Source organism: Alternaria novae-zelandiae (genome assembly GCF_023758075.1).
Source record: "Alternaria novae-zelandiae strain BMP 2774 chromosome Unknown scaffold_11, whole genome shotgun sequence".
Lineage (NCBI taxonomy): Eukaryota > Fungi > Ascomycota > Dothideomycetes > Pleosporales > Pleosporaceae > Alternaria > Alternaria novae-zelandiae.
This window is the reverse complement of record NW_026056971.1, coordinates 90,688-117,967: the sequence shown is the minus strand read 5'-3', so window position 1 is coordinate 117,967 and position 27,280 is coordinate 90,688. Positions and strand designations below refer to the sequence as shown.

General features: G+C 54.4%; 9 protein-coding genes across 9 annotated transcripts; 4 read left to right on the top strand and 5 right to left on the bottom strand.

The window, feature by feature from the left end:
- Positions 1 to 1,214: 1,214 nt before the first annotated feature.
- Positions 1,215 to 1,631, top strand: J4E88_005826 (uncharacterized protein; the record flags this gene model as incomplete). The annotated part of the gene is made up of 3 exons (XM_049399458.1): positions 1,215 to 1,263; positions 1,316 to 1,405; positions 1,465 to 1,631. The coding sequence occupies 3 exons, from the start codon at positions 1,215 to 1,217 to the stop codon at positions 1,629 to 1,631; spliced, it is 306 nt and encodes a 101-aa protein (XP_049254471.1).
- A 421-nt stretch (positions 1,632 to 2,052) lies between these two features.
- J4E88_005825 (uncharacterized protein) lies at positions 2,053 to 3,009 on the bottom strand (the record flags this gene model as incomplete). Its single annotated transcript, XM_049399457.1, has 1 exon — positions 2,053 to 3,009. One exon carries the CDS (start codon positions 3,007 to 3,009, stop codon positions 2,053 to 2,055), a length of 957 nt encoding a protein of 318 aa, XP_049254470.1.
- A 212-nt stretch (positions 3,010 to 3,221) lies between these two features.
- J4E88_005824 (uncharacterized protein) lies at positions 3,222 to 4,428 on the top strand (the record flags this gene model as incomplete). The annotated part of the gene is made up of 2 exons (XM_049399456.1): positions 3,222 to 3,564; positions 3,614 to 4,428. The coding sequence occupies 2 exons, from the start codon at positions 3,222 to 3,224 to the stop codon at positions 4,426 to 4,428; spliced, it is 1,158 nt and encodes a 385-aa protein (XP_049254469.1).
- A 430-nt stretch (positions 4,429 to 4,858) lies between these two features.
- On the top strand, positions 4,859 to 8,596 carry J4E88_005823 (uncharacterized protein; the record flags this gene model as incomplete). The annotated part of the gene is made up of 5 exons (XM_049399455.1): positions 4,859 to 4,955; positions 5,029 to 5,712; positions 5,782 to 6,371; positions 6,436 to 6,675; positions 7,700 to 8,596. 5 exons carry the CDS (start codon positions 4,859 to 4,861, stop codon positions 8,594 to 8,596), a joined length of 2,508 nt encoding a protein of 835 aa, XP_049254468.1.
- A 284-nt stretch (positions 8,597 to 8,880) lies between these two features.
- Positions 8,881 to 9,411, bottom strand: J4E88_005822 (uncharacterized protein; the record flags this gene model as incomplete). Its single annotated transcript, XM_049399454.1, has 1 exon — positions 8,881 to 9,411. One exon carries the CDS (start codon positions 9,409 to 9,411, stop codon positions 8,881 to 8,883), a length of 531 nt encoding a protein of 176 aa, XP_049254467.1.
- A 794-nt stretch (positions 9,412 to 10,205) lies between these two features.
- Positions 10,206 to 11,633, bottom strand: J4E88_005821 (uncharacterized protein; the record flags this gene model as incomplete). The annotated part of the gene is made up of 1 exon (XM_049399453.1): positions 10,206 to 11,633. The coding sequence occupies one exon, from the start codon at positions 11,631 to 11,633 to the stop codon at positions 10,206 to 10,208; it is 1,428 nt and encodes a 475-aa protein (XP_049254466.1).
- A 1,057-nt stretch (positions 11,634 to 12,690) lies between these two features.
- On the top strand, positions 12,691 to 13,497 carry RPL24 (60S ribosomal protein L24; the record flags this gene model as incomplete). Its single annotated transcript, XM_049399452.1, has 3 exons — positions 12,691 to 12,741; positions 12,884 to 13,027; positions 13,213 to 13,497. The coding sequence occupies 3 exons, from the start codon at positions 12,691 to 12,693 to the stop codon at positions 13,495 to 13,497; spliced, it is 480 nt and encodes a 159-aa protein (XP_049254465.1).
- Positions 13,498 to 14,695: 1,198 nt separating this feature from the next.
- Positions 14,696 to 18,850, bottom strand: J4E88_005819 (uncharacterized protein; the record flags this gene model as incomplete). Its single annotated transcript, XM_049399451.1, has 5 exons — positions 14,696 to 14,913; positions 15,079 to 15,360; positions 15,415 to 17,384; positions 17,436 to 18,182; positions 18,228 to 18,850. 5 exons carry the CDS (start codon positions 18,848 to 18,850, stop codon positions 14,696 to 14,698), a joined length of 3,840 nt encoding a protein of 1,279 aa, XP_049254464.1.
- Positions 18,851 to 21,149: 2,299 nt separating this feature from the next.
- J4E88_005818 (uncharacterized protein) lies at positions 21,150 to 22,263 on the bottom strand (the record flags this gene model as incomplete). The annotated part of the gene is made up of 2 exons (XM_049399450.1): positions 21,150 to 21,245; positions 21,301 to 22,263. 2 exons carry the CDS (start codon positions 22,261 to 22,263, stop codon positions 21,150 to 21,152), a joined length of 1,059 nt encoding a protein of 352 aa, XP_049254463.1.
- Positions 22,264 to 27,280: the final 5,017 nt, after the last annotated feature.

Sequence of the window (27,280 nt, the reverse complement as noted above, 5' to 3'; positions counted from 1 at the left end):
CGCGATGTTGGCAGGACTCAGCCTCGCCACGGATGCTGTGAGATCAGCCAAGGTTCACAGCAGACAGCGCAGAGCTCAGCAACGGATAACGGCCCGCTTCTTCTATGTAAGTACATGATCGGAGTTGTGCGCAGGATGTGCACAGCTTCCAATCGCCCAAGCGAAGGCTCGTCACATTGACGACGTTGACGAGATGAAAAGTGGATAGGCTGCGACAGATGTCAAACAAGTTTTCGCTCAGCGGCAAAAGGCCAGAATTAGCAACGCCGTCCACTGTAGGAGTACGCGCTGTACGCGTGAAGTCGATTGCCGCCGTTCAGCCGAACTGCAGAAGCTGGACGTGTCGAAGTCTGTAGGATGTTTGCACGCGCAGCGCGTGGTGTGGTGAGTGATGGATTGGGGTTAGTGTGAAATGGTGATGATGCAGGTCACGTGCTGCGCGACTTCCTCGTGCCTCTGAGCTACGTCAGCGGGGTACTGCCCCACTAAACCCTCGCTCTGTTCGCGTACCCGATGTTGGCAAACAGCGGCTCCTACTCCGGAGCATGGCTGTGAGCTAGAAGTAGGGCGAGGGAATAGTCTACCGTTTCCAAGAAAGAACTGATGCTAATCCAGCGCTACCAACTATGTCTCTGCTACGCTACCAACTATCCAGTTCAGAAAGCAATTATGGGAGAGGGGGAGCCGCGGCAGCACCTGCCCCTCTATCCAAGTTGTACAGCGTATCTCGCTCGTAGCGGGGCAGTGTTCGTCCCGCGGCAGAAGATCTGGAACCCGTACCCACCTTAAGCCGTGCCCAGATGACGCGAATGCCATGCAAAGGCGCCAGATTACCATCAATCACATATAGCGGAAGTGCTGATCTACCTATCGTGGCGGGCTGTGGCGTCTGCAAACTGGTATACATCCTGGCAGGAACCCCTGTAGACCCTGTCGACCGTACATGTGAAGGAGCAAGTAACAAGGCCCACTGAGTACACGGTAGGACTGCTGCTGCCCTCTCTCACCCACACCCTTTGCGGCTACGGTGCCTGCCTCGCGAGGCATGACGTACGGGTTTCGTAGCACGTCACTGCAGCCTGGACGATGCTGAAGGGTAGTATATAAGACTGCTTCTGCTTCCCTTTGCTCGAACCTTCATCACACTCAACTCCAATCAACTCAACTACAACTACCACTTTCAACCCTCAACCAACCAACCACCAACTACCAACATGTCTGACAGCCTCCGCAAGGGTCTCGGCGAGCAAGCCTCCGAGAAGAGTAAGCTTACTGTCTTTCCCCAACTTCAGTGCACCATCTGACAGTGTCTCAGTGACCCCCGACTCCCAGAAGTCCACCACCGAGAAGGCCAGCGAGAGCCTCACTGGAGCCGGTGACCGCGTTGCCGGTATGGTCCAGCCTGGTATGTCTCTTCCACTACTCACCACTTACCACCCGGCCATCAACTAACATACACACCAGAGGGCCAGAAGTCCACCGGACAGAAGCTCGGTGACGCCACCCGCTCAGGCGGCGACGATGCCTCCGCCCAGGGCCAGGGTGTCATGAAGCAAGCCCAGGACGCTCTCGGCAACGCTGGCCAGAGCATCTCCGACACCCTCTCCGGCGCCACTGGCCAGAAGAAGTAAAGCACTCGCTTCCTTCTTGCTGTTGCCTGGTAGCCACGATACCTCCTCCTCTTTTACGACCATGAAGACCTGAGAATGGACGAACATGATACTGCGATGGATGGAACATACCCTTTCGGCGTGAAAGCCGCATATCTATATACCCTTCCATGAATGAAATAACAATGATCAACAATCTGTCTTCTGCTGTGACATGCCTTGGCTGTTCCTTTGACCTTCAGTCGCAGCTTCAACCGCACATCAACTGCCCTGCTGCTTACTCTCTGCGAAGCAATTAGAATTCTCACCGCTTAATGGTAGCACTCACCTTATCGCTGAATGCTGCACTCTCACAAATACGAGCAGGATGTGGAATCTGGGAACGAAGACCGGACGTTTGAAGGAATGAGTCGTGTATGATACACTCAGTTCTCATAGCATGCTATAAATCTTCATCTTCCACCTCCTCCATCTGCACATGCTTGAGTGTATTCTCCGCCGTCTTGGCCTCGTCAGATATACCCTGCATCTGCCCCTTGGCCTCAGCAGCCATCATCTTGTACTCTGCTTCCTGGACCGCAGCCTCAGCAACCTGCTCTGCCATATCACCCGCCGACGTGTTCTGTAACCTCAAGAAAGCATCCAACTCCTCATCTTCGGCCGTTCGTGGAATCTTCTCAGCACCTTCCTCCGTGTCATCCTTCTTCTTCCCCTCATTCATATACCCTCCTTCCCGCAACTTGTCAAACTCATCGGGTTCGAGTAACCGGCCCTCGCCCTTTGCCAGCTTGACCTTCTGCGCCACAGACGCAGGCATGAATCTTGTTGCTTCCTTGCGCAGATCGCGGACCTGGGGTGCGGCTTCGTAGACGATGGTGGGTTTCTTGGGTTCGGCGGGCGCTGCGGCTTCGTCTTGCGGGTCTTGGGGTAGGTATTTCCGTGGTATGGGCGGTGGTGTGTCGCGCGGCATGGGGATGCGCTTCACGTCGTCGTCCGTGTCGCTGCTGTCGTCGTCTTTGCGCTGTCCGTCGCGCGATCGCTTGCCTAGAATGCCGCCGCCTCTGCCTCCTCGGTCGCCTCCCCGCCCTCTATCGTCGTTGTTGTATTGCCGCTCTGGCTTGAAGACGGGCGCTTTGTCGCCGAGTGCTGCGCGCGCCTTGTTGACGGCGGCGAGATCCTTCTCCAGCTCCTGTAGCCGTTGTCGCTCATGTGGCCGTATTGCGCCGCTCTGGTCGAGTTCTTTGAGGTTGTCGATGTCGCGTTGTATGCGGTTGGGGTTTCGGCGCGCGAGTTTCTCGTTGCGCTGCGTCTGGAGGTTGGCTTTTTGCTTGCGGATCTGCTTCTGCTTCTCGGCCTTCTTGGCTTCTTGCACGGGGTTGTAGTTCTTCTCTTTGGCCATCTTGGCGGTCGAAGGCAGAATCGGGTACGAAGGAGGTTTGTGAGGTCGTTGGCCGAGACAGCGCTGTAGGGAAATTGAGAATCTGGGGACTGACGTAGGTCCGTGCTTGAGCCGCGGCGCGTCGCGAATGTCGTCTGCGATGGCACTCGAACTTGTTCAGTGACGCCAATTCTTGTCAACTCTCTCCACCACGAGAGCGGAACATCGGTGCCATGTTCATTCCCAGAGCGCTCAGGCTCAAGGGCATTCGCGAGAAGCCGCGGCCCAAGCCTGCCCAAGCACCCTCTAAAGCGCCTGCTGAAGGCGACCAAGACGATGCGCTGGTCGAGGCGATGCAGAAGACAAGAACCAGCTCACCTACTGACCAGCCAGAACAGACTGACCTCAAAGCCACCAAGCCTGGTCCCAGATTCACCACCAAGCCTGTCACGCCAGAGTACATTGGTCAGCTTGCTGCTGGCGTCGAGCTCATCTTCACCGACTATGCCCACCAGGAAGAGCAGCGGGCAAAGTGGCTGCAGGACCGTCACAGAACCGTCGATGGCGAGGAGAATTGTATACATGCCCAATTGTATGTCTATCTCATGACTGACTTGCTATACAGACATCCACCTCACCGCCATCCTCGAACACCACAACATCTCCTCCCTGAAGCCCGAAGCCTCTCAGATCCTCCTGCAGCAAGCACTCCGCGACCACCCCTCTGATATGCTAGAGCTCTCGAGCAATGGCTACCATGTCCGCCGCAAGCCCTCTTCGTACCCTCCTAAATACCTACCCCACAACTCGTTCCAAGTTACCGATGACGACGGTCTAGCATTCTGGGACCAGCGCACAATCTACGTCGAGCCACACTTACGCAACATCTGTCCTACGCCAGCAAAGGTCGCATACTGGCTTGCGAAGCATGGCGACTTGCGGCCCAAGTGGCTACCCATACAAGCAGTCCATACACTGTGGAACAGCTGCGCTTTCGTTGTCCTCAGCGGAAGCGTGATGCACGACGACGTTTGGCAAAAGTGGAGAGCAGCAGACAAGCCTGAGGACTGGAAGATCATGACCAAGGTCGAGCATACCAAACGCACCGCTGAATACGTTGCGTTGCTCAAGGCAGAGAACCCTAGAGGAATGCGCAAGAATATGGCGAACGAGAGCGAGCTGCCTCCAATCGCACGACCAGCAGTGCTTCCGATGGCATATACAATCAAAGCTCCTCCTGAAAAGGCCCTCCAGGTTTCATCGCGAAGGCCAGAAGAAGTCCCCATGGAGATCACTGCGGCTGCAGAAGAACCACCCGTCAAGCACAAGCGGAAGAGACGAAAACCAAAGAAGGCCAACAAACCCGCTGCTGGAGACGACGCCGATGGGGATGATGCTGAAGGTGCCTATGATGAGCCGAGTGCAAAACGCAGAGGTTGAAAGACCACGTTCCTCTGAGGACCTACCCACGCTCACGGCGCAAGGACTCGTAAATCGCGAACAAGCCTTGAACGCCTCAATCAGTAATCTGAGAAGTCGGAACTGAATAACCTCACGATAGCGCGCAGTAGCACGGCTGCTGTGATTACCCCGACTTACCCCGCTTACTCGCTAGTACTGACATACCAGGCTTGCCGAAGCCACAGGTTGATCGACAACCAATCCAGACTGGAACGAGGGAGCCGAGGAAACGCGTCGCTATAACAGGGCGATTGTGCAGCTACTCTAGCTAGAGTATATATAACCGAATACACGAGAACAACGTCCTGTGGTACCTTTGACCGTAGGGGCCATTTCTGCTTCGTTCGTCGGGCTTTATTAGTTGCATTCGCAAATATTGTGTTTGAGTAGGAAGGAGCCTCGCAGTAATATGGCTACCGTTGTAGAGAAGACGGCTGATGGAATCATCTATCGTTCCGAGAAATGCTACCCGATCCCTGACCTCGATGTACTAACGCTTCTATTCGGTACGCCCACCACTGCAAAAGCACCTGATACTACCCCAACAACCTCCTCAACTAACAACACGTCTCCTTGTAGACTCCGAACACAGCCTAGCCAAACCAGACACTCCCCTTCACGTCTCAGCCGCAGACCCAAGTCTAATCCTAACCACATCGCGCGCCCGCCACCTAACCCAAGCCACCTCAGCCGCCCTCCGCAAGCACTTTGGTATCGGCGCCTATGGCCCAGGAAGAGATGTGTGCTCCGTTATCTCAACAGGCCACTACCTCCTCCCTGTTCTCGCGTATGGAATTATCGGAGCAGGCGGTATCTTCTCCGCTGCCTCCGCAGCAAGCACAGCCAGCGAACTAGCCAAGCAACTACAAGGTGCCAGCTCGAAGATTCTCGTGACTTGTCAAGCTACCCTGGAGACTACGATTAGAGCTGCAGAGGACGCTGGGTGGGGTCATGGTGGAGGCGGGCGCGTACTGCTTATGAGTGAGGGGAGAGAATGGACGTTGAAGGTTGTTGGGGAAGATGGGAGGCCGGGGCGGAACATCATTGATGAAGGAGATTTGCTGCCGTGGACGCGGGTTACGGATAGGAAAGAGCTGGACGAGAGTCTGATAGTGCTGATTTATAGCTCTGGGACGACTGGGCTACCCAAGGGCGTAAAGCTTTCACATCGCAACATTGTGAGCCAGACTGTTAGTACGGGGGATATGATGAAAGCGTGGGTGAAAGAGAAAAGGCCGGACTTTGAGTACCGGACAATCGCCCGTAAGTTATGCTTCCTCGTACGAATTGGCAACTGAGATGCATGTACGCTGAAATCCCATCCCCCACCAGACCTCCCCACCGCGCACATAGCCGGCGTACAAGGCTACCTCATAAACCCCTTCTACCTGGCCGGAACCGTATACTGGATGCCCCGCTTCGACTTCCCATCCTTCCTCTCCTACAACGCCCTCTACGCCATAACCTTCTTCTTCACCGTTCCCCCCATCCTTTTGCTAATCGCCAAATCCCCCTTGGCAACCACGCAATTCGCCTCCCTAGAATTCTGCGTCTCGGGAGCCGCGCCACTAGGAAGAGATCTTCAGTATGCAGCTAGTCAGAAACTTGGTGGGGAGGAGTGTTTTGTAGATCAGACCTGGGGCTTGAGTGAGACGACGGGGAGTGCGACGATTATGACGCCTGGGAGAAGGGATGATACGGGGAGTGTGGCTATGTTGTTGCCGAATATGCGGGCGAGGCTTGTTGATGATGATGGGAGGGATGTGGAAGAGGGGATGGCTGGGGAGGTGCTGGTGAAAGGGCCGGTGGTGTGTAAGGGGTATTATCAGAACGAAGCCGCCGACAAAGAAGCTTTCACCCCTGATGGCTGGTTTCATACGGGTGATATCGCGGAGTTTAGGAATGGGATGTTCTATATCGTGGTAAGTCGTGGCTGGACGAAATGTATGTGAGACATATACTGACTTCATACCTCTATTTCTGCAGGATAGGAAGAAGGAGTTGATTAAGTACAAGGGTCTACAGGTCGCGCCTGCGGAGTTGGAAGCCGTGCTACTCAGTCATCCGCTGGTCTTGGATGCTGCAGTCATTGGTGTGTCGACGGACGATGGGACGAACGAGGTGCCGAGAGCATACGTTGTCGCTGATAAGAGTAAGATCTCGTCTAAAGACGTTATTGAATTCGTTAAGGGGAAGGTTGCTGGGCACAAGCAGTTGAGGGGAGGTGTAAGTAGCCTCCACGAACTACTGTGAGACATGTGCTAATTCGTGAATCCATTTCTAGGTTGTATTCTTGGATGAGATTCCTAAGAGTTCGGCAGGCAAAATTCTTAGAAAGGATTTGAGGGTTTTGGCGCAGAGAGAGAAGGGTGCGAAGCTGTAAGAAAGGAATCTCTTTGACCATATCGAGCCAATACGGAGCCCAAGCCTCAGTCAAAAGCGCACTTCATTTTTTGCTGTAAGACAGGGTTGAAGAATACATTATAGTTTTGAGGGTACAGTACCCAGGTGGTACTGCGGAACAGCGAATACCTCCCGAGGCCATCGCTGACTTCATGAAATGCAAAAACTTTTCCTTCGATCACCGAATCTCACTCAAGCTTTGGAATTGAATTGTTTTTGACGCTCGCCTTATCGTTGCCGTGCGATGCAGGTGTGCCCCGCGGGCAAAGAAACCTTGGAAGACACGTTCCAAGGTTGCGGGAAGCCCGTCGCCGGCATTCCGAGGACCCTTGTTTACCGACAGCTTCGGGTTGATCACCCACACGTTCGGCGATCAGCTTCTCTTAAGACTTCCTGCTTCGATCCTGATCATCGCACTTCTAACTACCATCATAGCGCTGATCGGCTATACTATAGGCGTGGTTGCTACAGGTGTAACAGCTGCTCTTGTACTATGCACCTCGCCAGCCAACCGAACGCCTGCCTTCCGTTACGCGGACGATGCTCCGCGCCTATCAACACAGACTGGCCGTGTGTATCCACTTTCAGAAAGGGATGCCTCATAGCGTACTTCGACTGGTCCGGCACAGGTCACCAGCTGCCTTAACGAGGCATACACGTGGGATTAGTAGGACTGCCCGTGGTACCGCCGGGTATGACATCACTAGAAGGAAACACCGTGTACCTTTGTCTCATCCCACCAGCCTAAGATCACCACTTCTCGCTTCACCGATCAGAACGATGGCTCGCATAGCGGTATTTGCTCATAATGATTTCAATTTAGCTCATGATTAATATTCAGTTTTAGCAACAAAACCAGAGGATCCAGGATATCCTCCCAACCCTCCAGAACGAGGCAGACCAAATCGACCAGATTGCAAAGATAAGAGGATGGTTCCGTCCAAAAGAAGACAGCGCGTACTACCCATTAATCCAAGACTACCTCGACGAGAAGATCCACGTGAAAGAAGCGACGACGCGCATCCTCGGACCGATTGATGAAAAGATCAAGGAGGCCAAACTCGACGATGTCGACTTCATGGACCTATGGACCAGCATCATTCACTCAGCAAGACGATCAACATTCCGCGACGGCGCCCGAACACAGCACCACCAACTCATCGAGTTACTCGCCGCATTCAAGGAGCACTCAATACCGGACAACAAGGAGTATGATTATCTCTACAAGGAAATGACCGACTTTGGCATGGCCTGTCGGGAGGCCTTCAACGACGCGCCAGCCGCCCACGAAGGCTTCATCGAGACGGAGGTGCAAGCTTGGACGAACATGAACTACTTCTTCGCCTTTGTAGCAAGGGAACATATCCACGATCTCTCCATGTACGCCATCTTCGCGCTACGGGAAGCTCTCGAGACACCTCCTATCGACGAACCGATGTCGACGGCCAACCAGAAATACGACGCAAACGTTCCCGCAGCTGCAGCTTGGATAATAGCCTACGGCCACGACCTCTTTCGCATGGAAAAAGATCTCACGCCCACCGATAAAAAGCAAGGCAACCCTGGACGCGGCGGGGAACTCTGGAAAGGCAAAAGCGAGTTCAGCAAAGAAAGATGGGCACTCTGGAAAGAACGGTTCGTGGCGATCGCGGAAATGGAGGGGGTCAAGGAACGAACGAGGCTCGATGCCAAGGATGCAATAGAAGGCATGGAGAGGAGCCAGACGTATGAGCTCATGAGGTAACTTCCTACAAGTCTGACGTGCTGATGTGCATCTGGCAGATTCATGTTTGCAGAGGAAGTAGCGCGGAATGGAGATATGCAGCGGCTTGGAGGAGGGTTTCCACAATCGTTTGAGCGGGGGCCTAAGCGCCAGAAGAGAGAGGATAGTGGAAATGCATGCTGAGCATGGATGTGTTGTTGTCACAGTACGAATCGAGACGGGGTATGGGATATGACTTCAGGGTCACAGTATCTTCGCTAGCGGCCTAAACATCGAATCCAGTCCTCTACGGCCACCCTCTGGGCCTATGCCTTCGTAGTCGCCCCCATAGCCTCCACACCCGCATTCGCAACACTCAAATCCTGCTCCACGCTCCCTCCACTAACACCCACACCCCCAATCAACTTTCCCTCAAGGTAAATCGGTATCCCGCCCCCAAAAGCAATCAACCCCCCATTCGTGTTCTGCACATCATAGAGCGGCGCACCAGGCTGCACCGCCGCATACAAATCCGCACTAGCATACAACCCATTGAACAGCACAGCCGTCCTAGCCTTCTTCTGCGAAATATCGATGGAGCCGATGAATGCGTTGTCCATGCGGTGGAAAGCGACGAGTAGGCCAGAGGGATCTACGATGGCGATATTTTCGGGGATCTGGAGGGATGTGGCGTTGGTGATGGCGGCGTCGATGACGGTTTGTGCTTGCGAGGCGGAGATGACGTAGCGTTGGGAGGGTGTGGTGCCCATGCCGTTTGTGGTGTTCATTGTTGCGGCGGCGGTGGTGATGGTGAGGAGGCTGAGGGTGGTGCTCAGGAGGGTGGAGAGGAAGCGCATTTTAGTTGTGGGTAGGGGAGTTAAGACAGGCTTTGTCGATAGTGATGTTTATTTTTTCGATCGTCCCTGATGGAGGTTTTGGAGATGTGGGTAGGTGGGTAGGACGCGTGTAGAAACGGTCGACTAATAGGTAAATTTGAGATTCGTGTTGTAATATCTTCTTGTCTGCCGTCCCGTTCGTTCATTACATATTGTGCTTATATAGGTACCCGATTTGGCTCTCCCCTCCGACCTAGAACATGTCTAATGCCTTCTCCACTTCTGCATCTTCGTCTGCAGGTACGAGCCGAACCTCGGTCGTAGATCAGGCCTTCCATTCAGGTTCGAGGAAATTTCTTCAGCCGCAGCTCAGCTTTGTACAAAAGTATCGATTGCTGACAATGGCGCATTCTAGCTGCCAGAATGGCGGCGGTCTAGTCCACCGGAGGCAAAAGATTTCAGGGTGTAGTGTGCGGGGGCATGAACTCAAGTCGTGGGTCGTTTCCGCTTGTTAGACCTGTTTGGGCTTGGTGGGTTAAGATGGCGGCCGGCCCGGGCGGTTTAGTGTCGGATGGCAGGGACCGATCCGATGCTCTTCTCCCTCGCTGTGGTTGCGCGGCCTGCGACGACTTGACTCGCATTGTGCGACGTGGGTCTTTATACTAATAGTGAATGATAGTGGCGTGAGATGGGCGGGCGAGGTATTTGAATTCTTCCATGACAGTTGTGGAACGTCCCGGGAATAAGAATAAGACCTTCAAAATTTGATGCACCAAAGTAGTGCACCTCTCGCTGCGACGGACATGTCGAAATGATTACTCCTCGTACGAGCAGTGCACGTCGGTGACATGACGTGCCAGCCGCTCATCTGGCGTCTCTCCCGCTGGCATGTGCTCGATACGTACGCGACATAGCCGGCATTCTGGTCTCTTTTTGCGCTTCTCTTCCATGAACTCAATCCACGCGTGTCGGATCTCATCATCTATTCTCTCTCTCGCCTCCTCATCTTCAATCAATGACAAGAGTACGCCAGTCTTCTCTTTCATGTTCTCAAACTCCGCGGCCTCTTTCGGTCCAATCTTGACCCATTCGCTGCATATCTGGTTCTGCACAGGGGCGACTTTGAAGCGCTTGAGATCGCCCGTCATAATGGTCGCGAAATGAGTTGCGAGTTCTGAGGCATAGCGCACGAGGTGGAATTGTAGCTGTTCTCCCGTCCCCCAGAAGAGATTGTGGCTGACCCACAGATCCATGTGCTTGATGCGGTACATGAATTGTGCGGCGGTTGCTAAAGAGAAACTACACGACGTTGATGTCTCGGTACAGAATATCATGTGGGACCAGTATGGTGGGAGCAGGAGGGTCTGTCCTGGCTTCTGAATGATTGCAATGCCGTGTTGTAATTGCGAAAGAATGTCCAAGGGAACATGTGAGGTGTTGCTGTCATGCATACCCTCGTATGCTTTGCGGAGAAGGCCTAGATTAGCTTGCAGCGGAGGAAAGGTGAACCACACTTTCGTGCCGGTCAACAGCGTCGTGGAGAAGTGGTGTTCATAGTACTCCAACTCGAATACCTCGCCTGATGGAGCAACGGTCATCTGAAAGTCTGACTGACCTAGCATACCTTCTCCTTCCCATCCTGCCATCCAGCGCCTCTTCTGGTTGAAGGTAGGCGACTGCATATGGACAACCGCGCCAGGCTCTGAGTACCTCGGGTTACCGATGTTGTCGAGCAAGTGCATGACTGCATTTGCATCGTCTTCAGGCGAGCCACGCGAAGGTGCAAAATGGAAGTGATTCTCACCTCCAATGTCGCTTTTGATCGCTTTCTCGACTGCCGCAGGGCTGGGTAGCGATGTGAAAGTGAATGGCAACTCTCCGTTAAGGTTCGGCGTGTCCCACTGAGATGGACCAAATACACCATCTCTTTCCTTGCGGAAGTGTCTTAGCTCGTCCTCGTTCAATGGATGGATACGGCCACCTTGAGCCGTGTCGAAGGCGAAGGCCACTCGGTGATCAGATTGATGGCGTTCAAGCTCGGCCATGACATCTACCAGATCTTGATCGTGTAGAGTAGGGGTAGATATGGCTGCGTTCGCTCGTGCAGACCGTGGCGTCGATGCAGTGACGAGACGATGCGTTGTCGGGTCAAACGTTGTATCGCCATGCTCTCGTAACTGCATACCGGAACCGGCGGACGCAACCGATACTTTGTGTGATGAAGGATCCATGACAAGTAACATTGAAAAGAACTTTCTTGTTGCTGATATTGCTGAAGTTTTATATGTACTCGGTGATTGGAACAATATCGGGCTGTAAGTTCATGAGTATTCCAGGCCTTACAAGACAAACGGAGAGCCCACGGTGGAATCAGTACCGAATATTCTTCGCGAGCTGTTTCACTCATTTCTCTGCTAAACTTGCGGTGTAGTGGCTAGGACGTTGATGGCTGCTTCAATGACCTTCTGATGGTCTTACCGCCCACTGTGTTGCGGTCTGACGAATCCGGTAGTGACGAACCTTCTCGAGCTGTTTTGACGGTGGCCCTTGCTATACACATTAGATTTATCACCTAGATCACATCAGCATGAAAGTATGCGAGTGCCTTCCGGATGTACCAAGATGCCAAAAATGACGTAGAAATCATGGCGTGTGGGTGGGGCGGACAGAGTGAAGGATGAATTAGGCATCAACACAAACGCCGTGAACGATGCCGTCATAGGCTCTTCTACTATCGCGCTGAAGGTGTATCACCAGGTTCTTCGTCGATATGTAGGGTCATAATCTAGGTGATGTTCAGTCCGCGCTGGTCGAAGTGGAAGGACCGCAGTAGCCTGAGCATCTTCATATCCAGTGGTAGAGAGAGACGTGGGCAAGGCATCTGCGGAACTATCGGACGATATCGGGCTATTCGGTAACAGGTTCGCCGATGAAGAAAGAGAATGCATTCGCTTGTGGTGAGTGATTACTGTGGAGGCAGTCGTAGGGGTGGATGCGGTAAGAGAGGTCGATGTCAAGCTGTTGTACGAACGCGAGAAAACTATGCGCAGACGCCTAGACATCGTAGGTACCATTGAGCGCACTGTGATGAAAAACTAATGTCGCGTTGGAGTTGCATCGCGGTGTGTGGGTGGGTGAAAGGCGTTTGGTGAGGCGCACACCAGCCACCGCGCCAGCGCCAAGAGACTAGCCTGCCCAGGCTTAGCCCGCCCACAGGTCTCTTCCGGAGTTGCAATATTGAATTCGCGACCGACGACAACCCCACGACTAACACACAGGTATCACGCCAACACCGCCAACATGCGTACCTACGACGATTCCTTCAGCGGTCAAAAGATCTACCCGGGCAAGGTGCGTTACATTGCCCCTCCACGTCCCGCCGCTCGCCCCTCAGACGTCGAAATCCCGCCATCGCGACGGCGACAACGCGAACACCTGGCGGACGGGGATGGAACACTACAATGGGTCGGACATTCGCTGATGGCATAAACAGGGCAAGCTCTACATCCGTGGTGACAGCAAGATCTTCCGCTTCCAGAACGGAAAGACCGAGTCCCTTTTCCTCCAGCGCAAGAACCCTCGCAAGATTCACTGGACCACTCTCTACCGAAGGGCGCACAAGAAGGGTATCTCTGAGGTTAGTCGCGCGAACTCATATACACGCCGCTGGGACATGTTCGAGAGACAGTGAACTATGACATCAGTCTGTACTGCGGACAGACTTGGGCATGGCAAACATCCTCAGCGGCGATGTTGCTCTCATCGCAACATGCATCTCCATCCCCTCATTGCGGACTGCGCTAACCACCATCTCTCCAACAGGAAGTCGCCAAGAAGCGTACCCGCCGCACAGTCAAGCACCAGCGTGCCATCGTCGGTGCCTCGCTCGACGTAATCAAGGAGCGCCGCAGCCAACGTCCCGAGGCCCGTACCGCCGCCCGCACCGCTGCCATCAAGGAGGGCAAGGAGAAGAAGGCCGCCGCCGAGTCAGCGAAGAAGGCTGAGAAGGCCAAGAACGCCGCCGCGTCCGCACGAGGCAACGCCGCCAAGGTCAGCAAGCAGGGTGCCAAGGGTGCCGCACCAAAGGTGCAGGCGAGGACTCGTTAAGCTGGGTTCGATATGGCGTGCATAGTCTGGGTTATGGCTGGTTTTTCGGGATGACTCGGTGTTCCTTTACTCTCTGAATCTCTCTTCCGAACAAACACACTACGGAAAATGGAATGAATGGAATGGCATCATGGCTTCTTCACCTCTTTTTGGATCGGTGTGCCGGACACTGTCCATATTAGCGTCTGGCGCCATAGGGCAAATGCAATACCACGTCCTCACGAACACCGGAAGAGCTTGAGCTCACATGTGTGTGTACAGCATTGCAAAGGTCTGTGAGGTATTGCGGCGAGAGAGCCAGGTTGACATTCCACATATCATGCCTGTCGCAAGTAGTCCAGACAATGGCGGCATATGCAGGCATCCTGACGAGTTGCCCAGCATGTACAGAGCCGAACCAAATGATTGTACCACTGCGACTGATGCCTTAATACTCCCTATCGTATGCCACCTCGACATCGCAAGAACTCCACTTGTCTGGAACTCACAAAGAACCCCTATCATCCGTACGCGTGATGTTAATGTATGTGCCGTCATCTCATCTGTGCAACAACCCCTTTATGCGCGACACCATCGTGATGTACATCACAAGCAGAGAGGTGGCGAAACCTCGTGAGCCAGCAGTATAAATGTCTTCTCCTACCTTATCATACTACTACCATTGACTTGACAGACGTCTACAACAGGTTTTCGTGTCCTCCGCTGCTATCCTGAGTACGGATCTTCCGCATACGACGGCCTAACAAGTGCTCGGATGTCAAAGGCACAGTGCTTAAGTACCTTCTGGGTGCCGCTCATGATGGTCGTATATCTATCAAGAGTGCCATGTAAACACCTTCACATGCACGGAATTATGATAGTAAGCGCAGAAGCGACTATTATTATTACGTATTAGACGTTATCTTCGGCGCCGGGAGGGAGTATACGTGTACAAGTAAACCAACATCATCCCATCAACCTTCCGCACGACAACACAAGAGCATGTGAAAGCGTATCCATCTGTATCGTGTTCAGAAGATGCCCCATTATCGACAATCCACCAACCTCCCTTATCCTACTACAAACAAGATACCCAGACTCAAAGCACAATACGATCCCTAAACCCTACTCACAAGAGGGAAGAAGTATGCCATCTGGTATCCAAACACCCCGCTCCGTCATTATCATTATCATCTTCATGTTTCTTCATCTTGGTATCCTAGTCCAAGACCTCCATCATCGAAGCTCTTTTCTCCTCGTCCTCAACCAGCATGCAGCGAGCGCGGCAGACGTCCTCGACAATATCGACGACCTTGCGGAAGCTGGAAGCGGCGCCACGGGTTTGCGTGAAGCGGGCGAGGCAGAGGTTGGCGCGGCGTCCGTGTTCGAGTACGACGAAGAGCTCGATAACGAAGGTAACGGGCTTGATCTTGAGGTCTGTGAGGGCAAAATATGTTAGCATGGATTTGCGTAGGTTGTAGAAGTAAATCGCAGCATTACATCGCCATACAAGCTCGGCTTCGAGCATCTCCACTTCGAACCGCCAGTTTTGCAGACGCTATCCGCTGAACAGAAGACACGCTCGGAGTGGTGGGCACTTACGGTTGCTCTTGTCAATGCGCGCGTTGATCGAATTTGATGCGCGATCCAGTGAAACGTCCTGAACGCCGAACCGCTGCCAGTCGCGCAACAGTCGAACAAGGTCCTGACGAACTTTGCCACGACCGATCTGGAAGCACAGCGTCTTGCTGGCAGGCTTGATGTGGAGGAAGCGTGATAGCCAGTTCATCTGCATTTCCGGTGGACCAGCACGAGCTGTATCGTTATTGTTGTCAGAACTGATGTCGAAGTTGGACAAGATCGAAGATGAACTGAAGTTGAGACCTGAATACATGTTAGTGTTTGATCAGAAATGGATGTAAGAAAGGATGAACTCACCTCCAAGCTCCATTGGCTTCTTGCCCTTGTCGTCCTTCTTCTTGCCAAAGAAGGCGAAGAAGCCTTTGCGAGTCGAACCATCGCTCTTCGCGGCAGCTGAACTGCTGTTGCGCATGGGGAATTCGCTTCCGCTGCTACCATCTACACCCTTATGATCAAGCTTCTCGCTCTCAATGTTCGTGAAGGGTGCACGATCAGCCTTGATGCGGTCATCGAGACCCTGCCATGCCTCTGGGATCTGGAGGAGAGTGTTTGACTGCTTCTTCTTCACTTGGTTCTCCTTGTTCTCTTGATCACGCTCTTGCTCGCCAGTGTTGCGACGGAACCACAGCGACTTCTTCTTCTTAAGCAGCGTGTTCTGCTTCTGGAGAACGGGAGCCGCCTCGTTCGTACGTGGAGCTTGCATGTCGTGCTGTCCATTCTCATATGATCGAATCAAAGGTACAGCAGGCACCTCGTTAGTCGCATTCGTCTTCGAGCTTGCACCACTGCGCTTGCGGATGTTCAGAGGCGCGACACGGGTGGGCGATCCATCGACGATACGGATAGTCTGCTGCTGCTCGGTTACCACACGACGACCAAGTGGCCTGACGGGGTCAGTGACAGCTCGACGTTGGGGAACATGGGTATCAAACCCATTTCCACCGTCGACCTTCACTTCCTCCGGGATGGCTCGCAGCGGTTCACGCTCGGGAGACTTCGCAGGAGCAGAAACTGTACGCTTGCCTCCGACCCCAGGCACCATCAAGCGATCGAGATGTTCAAGAACCTCGTTGAAATGTTCAGTGGTATCGTCATCCTCGTTCCGTCGTCGGGCGATGTCTGCACGCGTCTCCGCTAACTTTCGCTGCAGGAAAGTAGTGGGTGTCTCGGCGGGAGTTGGTGGTAATGGCCGCTCTCCAAAGAGTAGCTTAGCACCTGGGGTAGCGGCCAGAGTACTGCCACCTGAGTCGCGGGTATTGGAGAATGAAGTTGGAGGGCTGTCATATTGCGAGGCATCGTGGTAAGCATCTGAACGAACGCTCGAGCCGACTGAAGAGCGGTTGAAGGCCTCTTCCATGACTTTACCCAGCTCCATGCTGACCTTCCGAGCCTCGCCTTGGATGTACTTGGTAGGGCTCTCTGGCTTGCGGAGCTTCAAGCGCGGCGTCTCTGAGCTCATACGAGCTCTTGGCCTAGGAGTTGACCGAGTCGTGCTTGTCTTGATAGACGGACCATACGACCCAATAGACGTATGAGGCCTATGAGACATGTAGTCGGCACAAGATCCAACCTCGGTCTGCCAACTGCTAGTTGTCGCTGCTGAAGTCCGACGATCGCGCAGGTGCGAAAAGCTCACACCTCTCTTACCCATACCAGCGGATCGAGCAGCAACAGGTGGGCTACTAGGCCAGTGCGAGCTCGCGATGGACGAACGAGACATCGAGCGTCGCTGTATCGAAGGAGCGCGATGAGATGGAGTACTCTGGTTGGAAGGCGTGCTTCGTGAAGAGCCGCGGGACAGTGCGGAACTACGCTTAGAGTTGTTTCGCAGAGCTTGAACGCGTAACGAGTTTCCTGTATGATGCCCCAAAGCTGTGGTAGGACGAAGCTTTTCGCTGCGACCGCTCTGCCCCCGATGAACTGTGACATTCTGGTTGAGTGGAGCGTCTTCGGGAATGGGGACGATAGGCTGCCGCGAGGCTCGGTATGGGTCGTAGCTAGCTTCAGAGACAGGCGACTCGTACAGGCTGTGCTTCGAGTATAGATGCTCATTATGCATAATCGAATACGTGGACTGCGAGCGCTTGTGAGCGTTGCTGTTGGTCGGAAGCTCCTCCATGTCCCTACGCGTGGGCGAATGCCGCGTGTTATGGTGATGATCGCTGTTGGAGTGGGCTACGACATGGTGTGCGTCCGGTTGGTAGTTCTCCAGCTGATCGGTATGGTACTTCAGAAGTGCAGAGTAGAAGTACTTCTCTTGGTTTGGCCTGTTTCAGGTATTAGTAGATGTACATGAACCCAGTGAGGAGGCTGCTTACTCTTTACTCAACAACTTCTGGATCAGTGTCTCCTCCTTCTCACTATGCCACAGTGTACGCAGGTATCGCAAGATCTCGCGGTCAACGGAAGTACGTTCGAGAGTCGTCCACTCGGCAATAGCAGGAAGAGGGCCAGTCCAGTAGTCGACGTTGACATTATCTCCCACGAAATTCAGCTCTTGCTGATACTTGCGCAAGAACGGGTGATCCCAGATCTCATCGATAGAGATACGACGATTCGGATCAGCGACGAGTATCTTCCCGATGAGGTCTTGGGCCTCTCTAGAGATGCTGTCGGGCATGACATACTTCGCCGCGGCAATATCGCGAAACAGGTGCTTTAAATCGCGCTCATCGCCAGAATAGTTGAAGGGAGGGGTACCGGTAAGAAGGACGAACAGTATGACGCCACAACTCCATACATCTGCCTTTCCTCCGTCGTATGATGTAGTCTTGATAACCTCTGGTGCTGCATAATGAGGACTACCACAAGGTGTGGTGAGCTTCTTGCCGACAGGCTGTAACGCAGCCATGCCAAAGTCAACAAGCTTGACATTCATGGTATCTCTGTCCAGCAGGATGTTCTCGGGCTTGAGGTCGCGGTGATGAATATTTATACGATGGCAGTAGATCAGGGCTGCGATGATCTGACGGAAGATATGTACGGCGTGGATCTCGATCAAGCCATGCTGCTCGTGGATGTAGCTGAACAACTCGCCGCCTTCGACGAACTCCATTATGAGGTAGCTGAACCATGTTAGACAAGTGATTTGTTGTGGGTGGTGTACTTACAGCTCATCGCGGTTCTCCCAGATGTCATACAGGCGCACAATGTTTTGATGATCCAGCAGCTTCATGATGCAGATCTCGCGCTCCAGGCCAAATGGGATGACCTTGCCGTCGGGATAAAGTGACGACTCCTGCTCGGCGATAAGGTTGGCCAAGCTCAAAGCGCGCACCTTCTCAGCCGTAGCCTTGGAGATGATCTTCGCAGCACCATATTGCCCTGTAACGCTGTGCCTGACAAGCCGCACACGCGAGCAGCCACCTCTCCCGATAGTTCTGCCCAGCTGCCAAGGACCAATGTGTGTTTTGCGGCGGCGATTTGAGCTGGAAGCATTGGTGCTCGCATTGGAAATCTCAGAATCGCGCTTCGACTTGTGGGGGCGATCTTCGTGGGCTTGAACGGCGGACAGACGCTTGTTCTCTGGTGAGACTTGTTCGTGACTGACTGCAAGGGTGCCGTTGGGGACTATAGACTCGTTGTGGGGAAGTGGATGAGGCGACGAAGACGCGTAGCTGTTGCGTCGCTTTTCATTGCCGCGCTGAATGCGTGGGCCCTCATTTGCGCGGTTCGTGCCGTCACCGAGCGCACGCCGCCGCGTTGGTGGGCGGCCATGGAAGCTGGAATCCATGTTGTGGGTAAGGGCTTGCAGTGGTCAAGGTAGAAGTCCTCGAGTCGTGCAGCTGCTATGATTGCGATACAAGGGTGGAGGAGCCAAGAGATACAAGACGATAAGGTGGGTGTCCAAGAGCGTAAAAAGCTTGCGGTGTGTTGTTGGGGTAGCTGAGGTTGCTGCAGTGGGGATTATCAGGCCAAGGCCATGACGGAGATGTTGTGTGTTGTTGTTGTTTACCTAGGTATCGCTGTTGACACTGAAGGCGCTCGCCCGATCGTTTGACCGCCAGCGAGTCCGTAGACGGGGCCGGGAAGGGAAAGGCGGCTAGATGTGCAATGCCAAGTGAGTCTGCTCTCGCTCCAAGAAGCTAACAAGTAGATGGATGCATACAATGAGACCGGCTATGCAAGTGTTGGTGTCGGTGAAGAAATGAAGTTGCGAGGGAAGTGCACAGACGAAGACCCTGTGGAAGCGCAATCGGATGCAAACGCGGCGGCGGCAGGAGCAACATCAACACCAGCCACAACAGTGGCCATGAGCTGCAGAAGCAGGAAGGTGTCGCTCTACCATGATGAGGCGCAAACGAGACTCTTGGGGTGCAGCAAGCCATTGCGCTGAGTACCATGAGAAGATTGTCTTGATCCCAAACATGATGAGATAGCTGAGGTGACCGGCTCACGTCAACTATGAAAAAAATAAACAGGTCTGCAGCCTACATCAATATAAAAACACTCGAAGTAGGTGACGTAACGTTGATGTAGGCTCTAGACCTAGTCGGCTTTTTCTTGTATGAGGTGGGCTGAATAGAAGAAGACGAGATGAAGGCCCAAGGGAAATGTGCTCTTACCGATATATAAAAGTTCGTGAAATGGCTTTCCGCTTACCTTGCGCAGAAGTTGCCAGCAGGTCTTGCTCGTGAGCGTGGAAGCTGGCCTATAACATACCTCGTACACAGGCATGCCAGGAGACATCACATGAGGAAACTGTGACAAGAGAAAAACCGTAGCAAGGGTTGAAGCATACAGACGATGGAAGTTTGCAGAAAAGGCGAGCAACGCGTGCCGGATCAGAGGGTGAAGTAGGTACACATTACCTAAAGGCCATCAATTTACCGTGCCACGAGAGCCGATCGCGTAGCAAACCTGACATGGACAGCAGATGAGATGAAAGCGCATCGTGACGAGGTGAAAGCGCGTCCCGCTTCGCGATGAAGTGAGGTGAAATAGAATGGAAGTTTGCAGTCCACGCGCCGAACGCGTCTTCCAGCACGTCCACGTCCGTGCCAAGCGCGCCCGCCCGCACCCACTCCCAGCCCCCGGAGCCTGCCGAACCATTTGTACCGGCAATGTGGTTCGCACCTCTTTTTCGCTGCACTTAACCGTCTTGCGTTCCTTGCACGAATCAAAACCTTAATGCCGCGACCGCTCCTTCAGGAACATAATGCAGATGATATATGCCAGTGATGCCACACTTAACTACATGTACCTACGGGAACAAAGTGAAGCACATCACACCCGATTCACACCGCAAGTTCGCTGGATGTTGCGCAGGGGTGTTGACTTAAAGTCGATGGACTGAATGGATGTGGGTGAGAGCGAGTTCACGGCGTAGTAATGCATGTAGGTGAGGATTTCAGGTAAGTCATGATGTGGTATTTTTGCTGGTAGCAATGCAGTGCGCGCAGTTTTGACTCCGCACCGCAAATGCAGTCTTCCGTAAAAGCGAAGCGAAAAAGAAACCCCCCGGTGTACAGTGGGTGTTCCACTTCGTCCCTGAAACATTACACCCGTAAGCAAGGTCGGCGTAGAGCCCCCTTCCCACCCTGGAAAGCACATGCAGGCGTCCGCACCGACCGAACCATAAGCTTCCGACCACCAGTTTCCTGCAACGTTGTCCCATCTCTAACCCGAACGACAACAGAAGCAATGCGGTGCCAACTACATACAACCATCGACAACCGAAACGCGCGTGACCAATGCAAATATACCTTCATACATACACAGCGCGATAAAAACAACAAGTAAAAGGTATTCGCGATCCGCCCGAACAAAAAGTATGTCCCGTAACTCCCCTTTCCGTTCGTTCGTTTCCCAGGGTAGTCCAGTGAAGAAATAATAAATAAGCGGACGTGATAAAACATGCATAAGTCGTAACCGGAACGATGCCTTTAGCGCAGGCGACGTGCGCGAGAGGGATATAAGACAGCGTATAGGAGGAGGTGAATAAGTAATACAGAAGAAGTAGAAGTGAAAGTAGGAGAGGCCGAGGACTCTCCATCGAGTAAGAAGGGCGATGGACGACGGCGGTTCGGCGATCAGTGCTTCGAGTCCTCGATTTTGGGCGACGGGGTTTCGCGTTTGGTGTTGTCGTCGGCGGTGGCTTTTCCACATCCCTTAACGAGTATGTGTCGCTGTTGATCTGTTAGTATTTATTCGCTGCGTGTTCATTATAGTGACAAAACATACCTTGAGCGCATCCTTCCGCGAGAAGCTCTTGTCGCAGTGATTGCAAGGGAAAGGCTTGACAGCAAGATGGATCCTCTTGTGCCTCTTCAGATCGTGATTCCGGTTGAAGCTCTGGGGGCACTGATCGCACTTGAACGGTCGGTCGTTGGCAGCAGGCTGTTGGTGTTGCGGGTGGCCCATGAAATGGGGCATAGCTGCTGCATGACCGCTGTTGAATCCTGGCATCATCGCAGGGTGGCCTCCGACAAGTGCCAGTCCACCGTTGGGGTTCTGGACGTTGGAGAAAACGGGTGCTTGGCTACCGGGGTATTGCAGTGGTGGCCTTTGTTGATATTGGTAGGGTGATTGTGCAGGGTTGTTGGAGGGTATCGAGGGGATGGAGCCTTGGGATACGGCGGGTGACATCCGATGCATGGATCCACCAGCGCTGATGGGGCTCTGTTGCTGGCTTAATGTGGGAGATGGGCCAGTAGAATAGGGGAAGTTGGAATGCTGGGGAGTGCTGGCTGTGTGGTAGCTATATGTTGGAGTCGGCGGCTGTGGCGGCCTGAAGGAGTCCTGGCTAAGGGCAGGCGATTGTTGTGGTGCCGAAGAAGAGACTGGTGTTTGTGCGCTCATCATCTGTTGGTGGTGGTGTTGCTGATGTTGATGCTGGGGTTGTTGATGTTGATGTTGTTGGTGATGTTGTTGTTGTGTGGATATCGAAGGCATGCTCGCTCCGTTGGACGAAGGCGTAAAAGGTGGAAGTTGCTGGTTCATCTCATATGGTGGCGGATTCAGCCCTTTGCCCAGTGAGTCTTGTCGTCCAAGCTGACCTTCGCTGCGCGGTGGAGCAAACATACCTCCACGGGCTTGGCCGTATTGGTTCTGCTGTTGATGATGTGCAGCCGGGTACCCGTAGTGCGCAGCCGATCCCTGCGCTGGCGGGGAGTAGATGTACTGCTGCCCGTTGGAGTATGCCATTGCTGTGGAGTACTGTGCGCTGCTTGTAGAGACTCCTGATGAGCCTATCACATCACTGTGGTGTGTATTTGGCGGAGTCAGAAGATTGCCAACGCTGGCTATGGTAGTCGGAGCCTGTGATGACTGAGATGTGGTGACGGTGTTGGTGAAGGGATATTTGTGCATGGGTGGTGGTGGTAGCTCAAAGCTGCCCAGTTGCTGGGCGTGAGGCCTCCGCGTTGCAAAGCTGGGAGGTACACCCATTGGGTCAGACCCAGGATGCATGGAAGACGGATGAGCCACGGCAGCAGCCACGTTGGCGGTTGTGTTCCGGGTAGGTCCTGATGACCTCCCTGCTTCAGATGAAGGAGGACTTGGTAGGGATTGCAGCTGTGACGCTGCAAATGGTGGGGTGTAGTGAGCACCGGACCAATACAACCCACGTGAAGGCTGAGAATCCACGGAGGGCAACGAGCGATCCGTAGCTCAAAGGCGTAATGTGAGAGGTAGGGGCTCTAGTGGAGAGGGACAAGGTACAAATGATATGCAGGTAGTGGAGGGAAAGGGATCTTGTAAAAGGTCCTCCCAGTACACAAATACCCGCTCGGTCTGTGGATTCGCGATGGTGCTCCGGGTCTAGTCTCTCGTCGCGTCAGACGGCTAATGGCTGCTCCGTCCTTTGAGATGCTGCAATCGAACGAACGGCTCTGGCAATGGTACCTGCGCTGGTTCAGGCGGGCAGTGATACCGAAAAACGCACGTCTGGCCGCAAGTGCTCTAGAAAGTCTCAGTAACTGCGCGGTGTTAGTGGTGCTCGTCGTCGCAGATCGTAAGAGGAGGGCGTACAAGAGATCAAAAGCAGATACTCGTGGAACTGTGGTGTTGTTCAACACGGACTGTTCGGTAGGGCCCGGATTCCTGGTTGCGCAGACGTGGTGCTACTGAGGCTGTTACACGGGATGTGTATACGATTGTTTGGGGCTAAGGACACTGAGTCGTCTGCTATGACGGTGCTGGTGTTGTGGTCCGAGGAGGATGGTAATGCTCCAGATTGGCTGTGGTGGTTCTGCCGTTACTCGACCCAAGGTGCTGGGTAGCGGTATTGCAAGATGTGGTGCTGTGCGTTGACGATACGGCCCACTGATCCTTTGGCGGGGAGATTGAGCCTTGTGAGGTGCTGGTGGTGGAGTTTGAGGCGTGTGGAGCGGCGATCACTCCTTGTTAAGCTCGGGACCTGGCGCCCTAAGAGGAGCGATGGCGGAGAATGGCTGGAACCTTGGTGGACTAAAGGCTTTGTTACCGCGAGTGAGTGGAGAGCGGTAGCCCTCACGTATATGTATGGCGGGCTAAGGATGTCAGGGTAGGTGGGCTCGCGTGGCTGACTGGCGCGCTGGGGCTTCAGGAATATCAAGGGCTCAACCAGGCGATAGGGTCCGTCCAAGCGTTTTGAGGATCTGGATCGGGATGGGAGATGAGAATTAGCTCGAGAGCACGCCTCAGGTGAGCGGGCGGGAGCGCTATCCACAGACGCACTTTGTCACAATAAGGCAACGCAAACGAGGCACGGCAGAAGTAATGCGACGAATGAATGACAAAACCACACCGTTCAGGTCCAGTTTAGAGAACTAGTCGAGCATGGGGCCGCACACAACAATGCATTGCCAGGGGGTGAAAGCACCCACCGTAGCCAGACCCTGTCCGCAGGCCATCTGTCGGAGTCTGCTGGCGTGCGGGATGGCTTGGACCAGCAAAGTGGAGGAGCAGTCGCTTGCGCCGGCCCGTGAGCTCTGAGGACGTCTGATTATCTCATATCACACTTGCTGATGGGCAACGAGGAGCATCCCCGTGCCGGCACTTGCTTCGACCCTCGTCGATTATGACGAGTAGTGGCGCAAAAGGAAGAAATTGGGTAGGCATGCGGCTGCTCCCCTGACCCAGACTCGCGGCACGACAAGAGACGGGCAAAGGACGAAATGCTTTTGTCTTTCCCAAGTACCAAGGGTCAGGAGCCTACTGGCACTCTAACATGCGTCGGGACTGGCGCCAACAGGACCTGGGAGAGCCTGTGGGCGCACGGACATGGTCTGGCCCAAACAGTGCCGGGGCAGAGACAAAGCACATTCAAAGACGACCCTTACCTGGTTTGCCCAAGCTCGCCGTTGCTGGAGGCCAATCGCCGTTACTAGCAGCGCTGATCGCAGAGGTAGTCCGGTCGGTGGGTAGCAGAAGCGCTATCCAGCAGGTAGGACATGAGCGCTTCCGTCGCAGACCTCATCACGCTGCATTCAGCGTCAATCATGGTCTCGCGAGAAACAGACAAGAGGCCAGCTGGGAAGTGCTTATCCCTGCAGGGATTCCAGTTCGGCGACCTAGGTTGCGACCGTGCTCCAACCGCTCCGCGAGTTAGCTGACGACATGGCGCTCTGAACGAGCGGGCTAGCGCTAGCCGAGATGGAGCATGACTGCGAGCAGCACATGATGAAGCGATGGGCTACCGTGCGCTTAAGCGGGCGTGTTTCGACGGCGGGATGAAAGAAAAGTGGGAGGTGTGCTCGAGTGTCGGATCGACCTGGCACCCGTTCCCTGTCGGCGGTCATGGCGCGGTTGACCAGTTGCGGAGCAATATCAAGACAGTCAAGGCGTCATTCCGGGAGGCTGCTGTTGGCCCCGAAATGTGTAATCATGGGCCACTGAAGGGTGAATTGTCGGGCTAAAATTAGACGTGCTGGTATATTGCCTGCGGCACGTGTGCATCTGAACAGGCATGGTGCAATAAGCAGAGCATTCGATACCCTGCTCAACTCAATCTCTCTGACGCCAGACCCGGCGCACCGTCGTCGTACATTCTGCCTAGATGGGTGGATCTCCACGTGGAAGTGCATATTCGGTCCATTTTGCGCGCGTCTGGTGCCGTCTTTTGGGTCTTGGAATCTCCGTCGCTGCAGCGTGTGTCGCAGGCAGCGGCGTCGAGCGTCCAGCCTCTGCGGAAGCACAAGGCGCCGGCGGCTTCGCGTGACAGCTGCTGCACGATGTCGACGCATCGTGGAGGTGCTCGCGAGGCGTCGACGATGCATCTGGCGGATGCTGTGTCGTCGAAGCCTTTCCCAGCGGCCTGGTTTCGCCAGTTGGCGGAGTGGCGGAATGACATGGCTACAAGGAACTGGGGACGACTCCGCGGTCGATCGGGCTCTCGGTTGTCTGCACGCCAGGCCGTGTGGTAGTTGGGCTGATGCCACAGACCATTGTTTTGGGGCAGCCGCTGCGAAGCCATGCCCGTTGCGCTGCGGTGCAGAGCCAAGGCCCAGCAGAGATCTCGTAGCCGCAGCCGATGGCCGGCTCCTTCAGCGCCCTCAGCGCCCGCAGCGAACTGGAGAGGCTGGTTCGGTGGCTTGCTGCTTCTCCCCGTCTCGGGTCGCGGTAGGCGTCACAACGTGGACAGCCCTGGCCATGTGTCTGCTTCCGATGGAGCCAGGATGCCGACGGCTGACAGCTGCTGCGCGACAGAAGGTGCAGAAGGAAGCAGAAGGAAACCCGTCACATTGCATCAAGCGCTCCCTTTCATCTCAGCGTGTTTTGTCCCAAGTGACGGGGTGGGCATTTTCGTGTCATCCATGGCGCGCCTGCCCAATCACCCCAGGCCGTAAGCGAGGCCTCCGCGAAGGGCAGTCGCGATCTGAAGCTGACCGGTGGTGCCTTCCTATTGCGCTTGCACCTCACTCGAGTAGAAACATGCGGCATTCACTCCTCACCTGCGGCACGCGCCCTAACCCCATTGCAGAAAGCCATGCGTCGACAGCATCTAAGCAGCCGCCGGGATCGCCGTCTGGCATGGCTATCCCAGCGCGCCCCAGCTGCAAATTATCCCCTCTACCGGTTCTGCACGCTTCGCTGATCTAAACGACACGCTATACGTGCGTACGGTACCCTTCAGCCCCACCCCATCGTCATCATCTCAGCCTTGCCAGCTCAATCTCCGCCCAGGTGCCAGCTAGATGACGCCGGCTGCTGTGATCCCACGGTACTTGGTACGTCGCCGCGTGACCAGCGACGCCAGACTTGCCCTGCACCGCACCGGCCGTGTCTACCAAACACCAGTCCAGACCATCAACGTCCGCGGCGGTCACCTCCGCCAGTGTGGCCGCGCTAAGATCTCGCCCGTTCGACTTTACAGATCTCAGCACAAGCGTCTCAGGCGTTCGGAGTGCCCGTGGCCCACATTCTTGGCTTCGTCACTCGCGGGCTGCAAAGTCTAATCAGCGCACCGACTCGACTAGCGCAGACATCGTGCCCCTTCCCCGTCACGGCCCAGCCCTGGGACGGAAGTCCTGGTCCTCTAACCGACGACGCCCACCCGCACGCCTGGGACCGTCTCTCCCCACCACCCAATCCGATCAAATTACCTTTCGCTCTCGCAATCTGTTCCATCAAACCGTCGGCTACCGACCACGGCCGCCGCGTTTGGAGCCGCATTTAGTCATTGCCCACGCTGTGCGGCACAGTTGCGGCATCAATTCTCCTCGTCACTAGGAGTAAACTCTGTCTCTCTTGCACATTCCTGTGTCTTGAACCAAGACTACTACATGCGCCGTCGTCTTGTCGCATCCTCATTGATTTCTCATCGTACAATCCGTACAAGGTTTACCACTCGGGGATGTGCATATCCGCCCACGTCGGCAATATTTGACCGGCCGCGACTCGCAACAAGTTCATCGTGATCTGAAATGACATCTTATGCACCCCACGTTATCAGAGTTTACAGGTTTGTGTTTGGGCTCGGCACCTTCTCCTGCGTGCTGCAGCCGTCAGCGCAGCCTTCCCAAACTCTACTACGCACATCCCAGCACCGCTAGGCCTCCTTGACTCGCCAAACCCTGCCCTACACGGTGTGCTCAACGCAACTCTGCGTCAAAGCACGTTTGGGCTGCCCCCCATCACAGCACTCCTGTCTAATTACCAGTTCGTGCCATCGCAGCATGATTTGTCTTCACCAGTTTCCCCGCCTACGCTAATCGCAGCTGGCCATCCTTCAACGTCTGGA